The sequence below is a fragment of the Eptatretus burgeri genome, chromosome 11, assembly GCF_056783735.1.
Source record: "Eptatretus burgeri isolate ZD-2024b chromosome 11, Ebu_testis_v1, whole genome shotgun sequence".
Lineage (NCBI taxonomy): Eukaryota > Metazoa > Chordata > Myxini > Myxiniformes > Myxinidae > Eptatretus > Eptatretus burgeri.
In genome coordinates, this window is record NC_140971.1 from 3,640,399 (window position 1) to 3,652,585 (window position 12,187).

At 46.8% G+C, this 12,187-nt stretch overlaps 1 protein-coding gene across 7 annotated transcripts in view; it reads left to right on the forward strand.

Annotated features, from left to right (window-relative positions):
- ZBTB17 (zinc finger and BTB domain containing 17) overlaps nt 1–12,187 on the forward strand; it is a 62,395-nt gene that overhangs the window by 13,679 nt on the left and 36,529 nt on the right. For 3 of the 7 annotated variants that reach the window (XM_085847761.1, XM_085847757.1, XM_085847758.1), the window contains exons 3-4: nt 4,886–5,116; nt 6,249–6,767. In XM_085847761.1, the coding sequence (XP_085703887.1) occupies nt 4,886–5,116; nt 6,249–6,767 (750 nt within the window). The other 4 variants (XM_085847763.1, XM_085847760.1, XM_085847762.1 and 1 more) reach the window with 4 other exon arrangements.

Below are 12,187 nucleotides of genomic sequence, written 5' to 3' on the forward strand. Positions count from 1 at the left end.
GACAGTTCAACACAAAATTCGCATTGAGTTTGGAAAAGAGCTACCAGCAAACAAAAACATTTTGAAATGACACAAAGCTCTCATTGATGCGGGAAATCTGTAAATATTTTGTTAGATTCTGTTTCTTAGCAACAGAATTACAGGGGTTCGAAACCAGGATTAGATACACGGCCCACCTTGTATACGTTGTATCTCGTATTGGAATCCTAAACCGAGTGGTGATCTTATTTTTTCACACGGTAACATTTTGATGTGCAATTATCAATACATCTTGCCTCTATCAGTACATATTCTGTTCTGTTGTTCCTTCAGGAAATATTCACACCCCTCGATGTTTGTCACATGTTGTGTTACAGCCTGAATTTAAAACGGATTAAATTTAAAAATTTTGTCACCAATCAACACAAAGTACCCCATAATAACAGTGAAAACATGTTTTTTGACATTTTTACAAATTCATTCAAAATGAAAAGCTGAAACGTCTTGCATCAATGAGTATTCAACAGGCTTGGTCAATACTTTGTAGAAGCGCCTTTGGCAGTGATTACAGCTTCTCGTCTTCTTGGGTATGTCTGTGTCAGCTTTACTCATCTTGATTTGGGGATTTTCTCCCATTCTTCTTTGCAGATTTGCTCAAGCTGTCAAGTTGGATGTGGAACGTCGGTGAACAGCAATCTTCAAGTCTTTCCACAGATTCTCAATGGGATTCAAGTCTGGGCTTTGGCTGGGCCACTCAAGGACTTTCACATACTTGTTCTGAAGCCATTCCAGTGTTGCTTTGGCTGTATGCTTAGGGTCATTGTCCTGTTGGAACCTAAATCTTCGCCGCAGTCTATGGTTTTCTGCACTCTGAAGCAGGTTCTCCTCAAGGATTTACCTGCATTTGGTTCCTTTCATTGTTCCCTCTATCCTTTCAAGTCCCTCAGAATCTGCCGCTGAAAAGCATCCCCCATAGCATGATGTTGCCACCACCATGCTTCATGGTAGGGATGGTGTTAGATGGATCATGAGCTTTGCTCGGTTTCAGCTAAACATAGCGCTCTTTGTATTCAGTCCAAAGAGATTAATTTTTGTCTCTTTGGTCTCATGCTCTCCGAGTCTTTAATGTGCCTTTTTGCAAACACCAGGAGTGCCATTATGTGTGCCTTTTTCTCAGGAGTGGTTCCGTCAAGAGTGGTTCCCAGGAGTAGTTTTTGCAAACACCAGGAGTGCCATTATGTGTGCCTTTTTCTCAGGAGTAGTTCCGTCAAGAGTGGTTCCCAGGAGTGGTTTTTGCAAACACCAGGAGTGCCATTATGTGTGCCTTTTTCTCAGGACTCTCCCATAAAGGCTAGATTTGTGAAATGCGGCAGGGATTGTTGTCCTTCCAGCAGGTTCTCCCATCTCAGCCAAGGAACTCTATAGTTCTGTCAGAGTGGTCATTGGGTTCTTGGTCACCTCCCTGACCAAGGTCCTCCTTTCCCAGTTGCTCAGTTTGGTCGGACGGCCAGCTCTCGGAAGAGTGGGTAGTTTCATCTTTTTTCCATTTCCTAATGATGGAGCTCACTGTGCTCTTGGGAACTTTCAACACTATAGAAATTGATTTATACCCTTCCCAGATCTATTCCTCTTCACAATTCTATCTCGGAGTTCTACGGACAGTTCCATGGAGTTCATGGTGGAGTTTCTGCTCTGACATGCACTGTCAACTGTGGGACCTTATATAGAAAGGTATGTTTTTTTTCTAAATCTTGTAAAATCAATTGAATTGGCTACAGGTGGACTCCAATCAAGGTGTAGAGACGTTTCAAGGATGATAAATGGAAATTTGGATGCACCTGAGCTCAGTTTGGAGTGGCATAATAAAGGGGTTGAATACTTACTGACGCAAGACATTTCAACTTTTCATTTTTAATTAATTTGGAGTGGTATTGCAAAGTGGTAGGCCACACAAGCTCACAGAACGGGACCGCCGAGTGCTGAAGCGCGTAACGCAGAAAAATCGTCTGTCCTCAGTTGCAACACTTACTACCGTTTTCCAAACTGCCTCTGGCAGCAACGTCAGCGCAAGCACTGTTCGTCGAGAGCTTCATGAAATAGGTTTCCATGGCCGAGCAGCCACATACAAGCCGGAGCTCACCATGTGCAGTACCAAGTATCAGCTGGAGTGGTGTAACGCTCACCACCATTGGAGTCTGGAGCAGTGGAAACGCGTTCTCTGAAGTGATGAATCACGTTTCACCATCTGGCAGTCCGACGGACAAATCTGGGTCTGTCGGATGCCAGCAGAACACCACTTGCCCGAATGCATAGTACCAACTGTAAAGTTTGGTGGAGGAGGAATAATGGTCATGGGTGTTGTTTTCGTTCGGTCTAGGCCCCTTAATTCCAGTGAAGGGAAATCTTAACTCTACACCATACAATGACATTATAGACAATTCTGTGCTTCCAACTTTGTGGCAACAGTTTGGGGAAGACCCTTTCTTGTTTCAGCATGACAATACTCCCGTGCACAAAGCGAGGTCCATACAGAAATAGTTTATCGAGATCGGTGTGAAAGAACTTGACTGGCCTGCACAGAGACCTGACCTCAACCCCATCGAACACCTTTGGGATGAATTGGAACGCCGACTGCAAGCCAGACCTAATCGCCCAACATCAGTGTCCGACCTCACAAATGCTCTTGTGGCTAACTGGAAGCAAATCCTCGCAGAAATGTTCTATCATCCAGTGGATAGCCTTCCCAGATAGTGGAAGCTGTTATAGCAGCAAAGGTGGGGGGGGGGGACCAACTCCATATTAATGCCCATGATTTTGGAATAAGATGTTGGATGAGCAGATGTCCACATACTTTTGGCCATGTAGTGTGTGTATAGATGTACACACACACACACACACACACACACACACACACACACACACACACACACACACACACACACACACACACACACACACACACACACACACACACACACACACACCTCGTAGTTGAGGCTCGTGTAAGAGCGAGCACACTGAATGGATCAGAACGGAACAGACAAAAACAGGACGCAAAACACGCGTGTATGGAGAAGGAAACTCCAAGGAGGATAAACTCTAAAATTAGAAGGGATTTTGGTGGGGTTAATGAGGGTATAAAAGATCATGGTTTAAGATGGGGAACTATCTTAGATGGTGGTGAACAGCTGTCTTGAAGACTTGGAGGGAAGAATGAGATTGAAGAAGATGTGGAAGTTGGTTCTACAGGTGGGAAAAGAAGAGGAACAAATGAGTGGAGGTGAGCAGTGATCCTGGATTTCGGTGGCTTTTACCAGAAGGGGGTTGATGGTGGACAGTATGAGACCTGCAGGAGAGGGGGGTACAAACACGGAAAAAGCAGAGGGTGCAAGACCAGAAAGGAGGCGGTGGAAGACAGAGAGACCATGACCTGTCAACAATAGCAAAGTGATAGGCCCATAGGCTCAGCTTCAGAGCGGGAGTGTCCAATGATCTTCAAGGCTTCGGTTTCCACAGTGTCAAGTTGAGGAAGATGTGAGGCAGGGGAGCCATTCCAGAGGGGAGAGCAGAACTCCATCAAGCTGCAGATGAAGGCCTTGAAGGTGGATAAGACTTCAGGTGTGCCAAGGAAGGACGTTGTATTACGGAGGGTGCCATGTCGGCAGCTGTCATTGGAGAACAAACTTGAATTGTGGTTTGCCCAAGAAAGATCATGGCTGATAGTGAGACCCAGGAGTTTGAATGACAACCTCCTCAAGAGGATTGTTAAGAAAGTAGATTGGTGGGTTTGCCAGATAGTCCTTTCGGAGACAGTGAGAGTGGGTAATTTGTTGGGATTGAAAGACGTATTCCAAGTGTTTGACCAGCTTGTGATATTTTTTTCAAGGTCTGAAGAGAGGAAAGAGGCTGCAACCTGCTCGTCTGAAGGATGAGGGATGTGACGGCACAAGGTGGAGTAATCAGCAAATAGACAGAGGATTTTCCAGAGAGTAAGAGAGATCATTGATAAAGATCAGGAATAGGACTAGGCCAAGAATACTGCCTTGGGAAATCCAGCCTTGACAGGAAGAGGAGATGAAAGGATTCCGTTGAGTGCCACATGTTGATTCCGAGAGTAGAGGAAGTCAATTTAAGCTCTGTGTGCAGTTGGCCTTGGATGCCAGAGGCAGAGAGTTTGGTGATCAAGGAAGGATGCCAGATGTCCCATCTCCGGCATCCATTGGTGGACGCTAAAGATGCTATGGTTTCCTGTCCTAACTACTGCTGGGAAAGCAATGGCAGACCACCCAGTATAACCCTTTCAAGATACTGCTTCAGCACCACCGATGCTATGTAACAGAGTGCAGTACATCACACAATACTTGTATTGAAGTAAATTTCGTGATGTAGATATTCTCTTCACAGGTTTACTGAACAGTCACCGTGCTATAATCATTCAACACTCGGAAACCTGGCCTTTTCTACAGGTTTGTGCCTTGATGGGATTTCCAGCACGCCATTGACTGCTTTCAACTATTCGACGTTGTTATTTAATCTTGCCACTTAGAGACTGCTTCTCCAGCTGCGCATTACACCCTCATGGTTTTTCGGGACAGTGTGAACCCTCATCATCCCACCCTTTTCCCAGGGTTCACGACGAGACTCCCCTAGGACACCACCCCTACCCCTATTCCCCCTCACCCTTTCGGACACCAAATTTAGTTGATCTTCAAGCCAAAAACTGCAGCAGGACTCCGTGGACAAACAGACCTCTCCTGCTTTGTAATATGGACGAATCATTGCTCGTTTCTGAATTTTACTTCCATGAACACACAGTTTCTATTCAGTGTTTGCTTTAAAGCATCATATGAGAATTCCTTAGAATGACACCGTATGAGTGAAGAATTTGTATCCCGTGAGAGTGCAGGATTGTGCAAGGTTCTCGAATTCATGTACACTGCACGGCTGGAACTAAGTGCAGAGACTGTGGGTGCTGTGAAGGCCATCGCAAGCTTTCTGCAAATGCCAGATGTTCTCTCAGCATGTGACATCTTTGTGGAAAACCAAAGCACGAAACTGGACAAGCAGGACAACAACGGAGACAATAACTCATCATGTCAGAACGATGGCCTGGGGAATTCACATCTGAGCCGAACAGGTGTAGAGCATGTGTAAAGCACCGATTCATGCAAAGGTGCACTGAACTGAGTGAATCAATTGCATATGGTCTTGAGGACAATTTTACACTTAAGATCATATTGGGGGTTATTATGGGAACCACCAGTTTGCTCACATTCAGTGAGTTAGGTTACTTCTGTTGGTAGTTTTCCTCACTCTTGGATATAGTTTAATCGCATTAAATGTGCTCTTATTAGGTGCGAGCTGGTTCTTCTTCGTCATTCGAATACAGCACAAGGCTGTGGGGTAGCATCATTGGCTGAAGGGCATGGTTGTGCCGCTAATGCAGTGCCCCCTGCTGGTTAGGGCAGTAACTTGTAATTTGTTGAGGGTGCCGGCAACAGCTCCTTGCATACTCTTCACGAAGGACACCGTGGGATCTTTACCGTCCACCAACGAATGCTAGCAGACGGGACGTCCAGTTTAACGTCCATCAGAAGGACGGCACACACATTGATGACTCATCCTGCCTGTGACACACCGGGATGACAGTTTATAGCTGGGTCGGGATTCCAACCCAGGCTAGACAGCTTAGAGGCGAGTGTGCGTACCTCTCGGCCATCCTGTCAGCACTGGTGCAAGTTGGTCGGGAGGATAGAATAAGTCACTCAACAGTAGATAAAGGTACGTGCATGTAGCACAGGTGTGATGAGTCGATTGTCCTTTTCCTGTCTTTCAGCTGTAGCTTTAGACCGTTAGAGAAATATTTGCTCTTCGATTAGCAATGATGATTCTTCCTTCAGAGATTCCCATCAACTCTCATTGGATCCCATGATGTTTTCATTTGAGTGGGATACGTCTCGGCTCATGGAAGAGTAAGAGCAAAGTGTTATTTTGGTTGTTCTCTCTGCATGCTAACTCGAGTCACATTTTACCATTTTAAGGACCACATAAACTGTGGAACATTTGCCAGCCTGATGCTTGACACTCACTGTCTGGTTAAAGATTTCTATTAAAGCAGGAAACATGATGCACATGCACATTGTTGTGTGCTTACGTGTGTGTGTGTGTGTGTGTGTGTGTGTGTGTGTGTGTGTGTGTGTGTGTGTGTGTGTGTGTGTGTGTGTGTGTGTGTGTGTGTGTGTGTGTGTGCGCGCATGTGTTGCTGACAGCAGCTCGACAACAAATGGCACGTCCAGAACAGGGGACCGGTTGTGGAGAGGCACCTGGAAACCTGGGATCAGAAGCACTGAAGGATACAAACCGTGTGGTGGAGAAAACAAAGGTGGCAAAAGAAGATGACAACCAGAGGGTGCCGGAGGTGATAAAGGTGACAGGGGGTGAGGAGGTGGCAATGGCCAAGGTAACGGATAGGTTGCAAGGGAAACGGGTAGTTGGAGAGGTGAACCAAATGGTGGGGGAGGACAATGATTTGATGATCCATGAGAATAATGTGAAGAAGAACATGGAGATGGATGTGATAATGCAAGAGGTAGGCATGAAAGAAGAGGAAGAGCTTGAGAAGAAAAGGGACCGAGAGGAGAAAAATAGCAATAATATGTTGCAGTGCAAGTTTGAGATGAATATGAGGCAGAATAAGAATGCGACAATACACAGGCAAGAGGAGCAACAATTGGATTCAGAGAGTGAGAGTGAGGACACCGAGGCGATGGAGGACGAAGATTGTCAGGGTGAGCTGTACCTTTTATGACATCTTTCTGTGTCCAAAAGTGCTGTGTAAATGGTGTTTGCTCATTCCTGGGTGGGCCCTAATCAGTGGACAGTTACTAGCATTGCAATCTGAGACTGGAACTATTTTTATCCCCCGCCGCGTGGCGGAAGGGGGATATTGTTATCACCCGGGTCGTCCGTCCGGCTGTCCGTCCATCCGTCTGGCTGGCTGGGCGTCAACATTCATAGCTGTGAGTGCGATAACTCGTAAAAAGCCTGGTGTTGGCGCATTGGTTAGGGCAGCGGCTTGGGATCCAAAAGGTCCTGAGTTCAAGCCCCGTTGGGCCACTGAATTAATACACCAGGGGGTTGACTCAGCCTGTCATCCTTCCGAGGTCGGCGAAATGAGTACCAGTGTACTGGGCCAGTATATACCCTGGTTAAAATAGGTGTACCATATCCCTGTGTTGTAAGAGGCGACCAGGGTTGCGTCAGGAAGGGCAGCTGGCGTAAAACATGTGCCAAATCACTATGCGGATAATACGGATGATCCGCTGTGGCGACCCCGAACGGGAGAAGCCGAAAGAAGAGAGTGCGGTAACTCATAAACTGTTCACCATATCAATTTGAAATTTGGGTCCCACATGTTCCACCTGAAAAGGAAGAACCATATTGATTTTGGGCTTGGCCGGATCCAAGATGGCCGACTGGGGCGGCGTCAACATTTATAGCTGTGAGTGCGATAACTCATAAACTGTTCGCCATATCGATTTGAAATTTGGGTCACACATGTACCACCTGAAAAGGAAGAACCCTATTGATTTTGGGCGTGGCCGGATCCAAGATGGCCGACTGGGGCGGCCATCTTGAGAAAAATGTTTTTTCGCCATATCGATTTGAAATTTGGGTCACACATGTACCACCTGAAAAGGAAGAACCCTATTGATTTTGGGCGTGGCCTGATCCAAGATGGCCGACTGGGACGGCCATCTTGAAAAAAATGATTTTTGTAATAAATGGAAAACCGCTTATCTGATTTCAATTATTTTTCAATGGCGGGGGATTCCCCATCTCTGATGGTATATTATCTTGAATGTATTAATGGCATGTCTCGTTCAGATCTTGTGTTTCAGGTGTGGGGTCATTCGTTCGTTTCTCATGATGTATAATGGAGTCCTGTTGAAAGGAACAGCCATTGTAACAGATTTTATCATTTAGGATTGTAAGTGTATTGGGGTTGTGCCACATACATACATGACATGGCCACAAGTATGTGGACATCTGCTCGTCCAACATCTCATTCCAAAATCATGGGCATTAATATGGAGTTGGTCCCCTCTTTGCTGCTACAACAGCCCCCACTCTTCTGGGAAGGCTTTCCACTTGATGTTGGAATATTTCTGCGGGGACTTGTTTCCATTCAACCACAAAAGCATTTGTGAGGTCGGGCACTGATGTTGGGCGATTTAGGTTTGGCTCGCAGTCGGCATTCCAATTCATCCCAAAGGTGGTCGATGGGGTTGAGGTCACGGCTCTGTGCAGGCCAGTCAAGTTCTTCCACACCGATATAGGCAAACTATTTCTGTATAAACCTCGCTTTGTGCATGGGGGGCATTGTCATGCTGAAACAGGAAAGGACCTTCCCCAAACTGTTGCCACAAAGTTGGAAGCACAGAATCGTTGAGTCTAGAATGTCATTGTATGCTGTAGCGTTAAGATTTCCCTTCACTGGAACTAAGCAACCTAGTCCGAACCATGAAAAACAGCTTCGGACCATTATTCCTCCTCCACCAAATTTTACAGTTGGTACTATGAATTTGGGCAAGTGGCGTTCTTCTGGCATCCGCCAAATCCAGATTAGTCCGTCGGAATGCCAGATGGTGAAGCGTGATTCATCACTCCAGAGAACGCGTTTTCACTGGTCCAGAGTCCAATCTAAATCCATTGGGACCACACTCTTTGCAGAGCATTTGTGCTGCCTAAGCAGTCTCCTGGGCTATTGGATGCATTCCTGGACGGGTCGCCACTCCGATGCAGGATACTTGAATGGCTCAATCATCCCAGCAACCTGGTACTCATTTTCCCGACCTTGGAAGGATCACAGGCTGAGTCAACCCCAGAGTCCAATGGCGGTGAGCTTAACACCACTCTAGCCGACGCTTGGTATTGCGCATGGTGAGCTCTGGCTTGTGTGCGGCTGCTCAACTATGGAAACCCATTTTATGAAGCTCTCGTTGAACAGTGCTTGTGCTGACGTTGCTTCCAGAGTCAGTTTGGAACTCGGTCGTGAGTGTTGCAACTGAAGACAGACGATTTTCCACGCTACGCACTTCAGCACTTGGCAGTCCCATTCTGTAAGCTTGTGTGGCCTACCACTTTGCGACTGAGCTGTTGTTGCTCCTAGACGTTTCCACTTCACAATAACAGCACTTACAGTTGACCGGGGCAGCCCCAGCAGGGCAGAAATTTGATGAACTGACTTGTTGGAAAGGAGGCATCATGATGGTGCCATGTTGAAAGTCACTGAGCTCTTCATCACAGCCAATTCTACTGCCATTGTTTGTCTATGGAGATTGCAAGGCTGTGTGCTTGATTTTATACACCTGTCAGCAATCGGTGTGGCTGAAATAGCTGAATCCACTAATTAGAAGGGGTGTCCGCATACCTTTGGCCATGCAGTGTTTTTCATTCCTCTTTGTGTGTCCTCGGGGCACCCTTTACTTGTAGTGTTTACTCTGTGTGATGAGGATGTGGGAGGGGAGGGAGAGGAGCCTAGGTATGTGGGAGGGGAGGGAGAGGAGCCTAGCTAGGTATGTGGGAGGGGAGGGGGGGGTGATGAGCCTGGGTATATGGAAGTGTTGAGGATCATCGTTTATGGGGGGAGGGGATGAGGAGCCTGGGTATGTGCGAATGGGTTCGGGGAGGGTGAGAATCCGGGGCGTTTGGGAGGGGTGGGAGAGGAGCATATATATGTGTGAAGGAGGGGGGAGGAGTGAGGAGCCTCAGTATATGGGAGGGGTGGGTTGAGGAGCCTCGGTATATGGGAGGGGTGGGTTGAGGAGCCTTGGTATATGGGAGGGGTGGGTTGAGGATCCTTGGTATATGGGAGGGGTGGGTTGAGGAGCCTTGGTATATGGGACGGGTGGGTTGAGGAGCCTTGGTATATGGGAGGGGTGGGTTGAGGAGCCTTGGTATATGGGAGAGTGGGTTGAGGAGCCTTAGTATATGGGAGGGGTGGGTTGAGGAGCTTTAGTATATGGGAGGGGTGGGTTCAGAAGCCTTGGTATATGGGAGGGGTGGGTTGAGAAGCCTTGGTATATGGGAGGGGTGGGTTGAGGAGCCTTGGTGTATGGGAGGGGTGAGTTGAGGAGCCTTGGTATATGGGAGGGGTGGGTTGAGGAGCTTCGGTATAGAGGAGGGGTGAGTTGAGGAGCCTTGATATATGGGAGGGTGGGGTGGGGAGAGAATCCTGGCTACGTCGGAGGAGGGGGGCAGTTGACGATCTTTTCATTATAATGAGACTTTTCTGTATTTTAATGTTATTGGTGTTGGTCACAATGTTTTAACATTGTACCAGGACATGAATCTAGATTTGAATATTGTTTGTTTGCTGTCAAAGCACCAAGTTGTTGTGAAGCTTGCCAAAGGCCTGCCTGCTATCTAGCCCCAGGTGAACTATCCTTTAGTCCAGTCTCACCATAGCTCAGGTTGAGCACAAGCACAACCTTATCTCAAAACTAGTCTTACTTACAACTATATCTGAAGAACATAGCAAAATAATAGGTGAATTGTAAACATAAATTTGAGTAACCTGGGACACGGGCAGAAATATTGTGTGCATTTTTTTCATTCAGAGGACAAATGCCATGGAAAATCCGGAGAACAGGGGATGAAAGGTCAATGCAGTGACTGTAGGCTGGAAAGGAGCACGCAGCCAAGAAACACAAAGACAAAAACATGACAGGTTAGCGAACATAGTAGCGTCCGTACATTAACTAAAGGTTTGTTGGGAATGTGTTGTAGAGTAATACTGTAATTGCGTCGTCGTCGTAAAGAAGTCAAGTAAGGCCTCATCAACTTTGGTTGCCTTGTTATCGAAGGATGTGGCTACTTTGGGTAAGGCTCAGTGGAGATAGACAAGATCGGTTCAAAGGCTGACGACAGATCAGAGTGGGCAGGGCCGTTTTGATTGGCGGTATGACACGAGTACATAATTAAAATATTGTCGTGTCCAGGCTGGCTTAGACCGACGTTGGACGGATTGACCAAACTGGCTTTTTACTCCCTTAGACTGTGTTATGGCGGCTTTAAGCGTGTTTGCGGTTGTGAGGAGAAACACGAGAACCGTAGGTCTTTTAAAACTAACGGGTTCATTCCCAAAACAAATAACAAGGGAAGATTGACCAATGGAGGGATGTGATGGTGGGTAGAGGTGAGGAAGAAAGGGGGAACACAGAATCGATAATAAGTAATTATATACAATGAGAAATAAAACCTATAGACATCTAAGGCACCTCACTCTGGACTCAATCACAGATGGGGAAAGGGAACAATAACCAGGTGGCTTCAGCTGCTGGTCGACAAGCAGGTGATGATGAGGCGAGCAGGAGAGATGAAGGCACGCAGGCTGGTCAAGTAACGGGGCAAGGGAGGAACATGAGGAGGCAGGCAGGAAGGCACCACCAAACAGAACAACAGAGCAACAGTTTCCTCTCCAGTGCAATCCTCCTCTCCTCTCCTCAGCCGTGAATCTCCTCAAACTCTCAATTCTTCTTCCAGGCTCTCCTCAGAGTCACTAACCGGTGCAATTCAGACTCCTGCCCTCACTGTTTGGACTCACTATGCCCCTTGAGGCATCCATAGCTCTGTCCACCCCCTCTCCACCACCCCTTTCGTTGCCTGCAGAGCCCCAAGCCATCCTGTGGGTCATTACAAGGGGTTATATGTACAATTTCCTTAACCTTAACCCCTAATTAATTATTACGACGCACCATCCCCTGTATGGTGCACATTCAAACAAGAATCCTTAAGTTGACGTGTCCATTTCATTAAGATTGGCTAACTACTCAAACATGGACCATGCTACTCTATACACTTCTATCTGTTCTATGACAATGCCTAACTACCCCCCCCCCCACACCCCTACAAAAGTAATAATATTAAAGAGGATAAACAAAATAAATTGAGTAGTTTTCTTGTTTTTGAAGTGTAGGTGGATATAAATAAACGGCATGTCCAGAGGATGGAATACTTCAAGTACAGTTGGTATGGGGAATGGGTCGTGCTCATGACAAAGTCTATAAGTACCAGAGGAGGCAGGGATATTAAAGGATAAAGATGAGAATGGCACACTCGGCAGAGCGCATACCTCTGCCAGGCTGAACAGTTTACGTACTTGAATCTTGGTATGATACATAGCATGATATCCCACTGTTGGCCA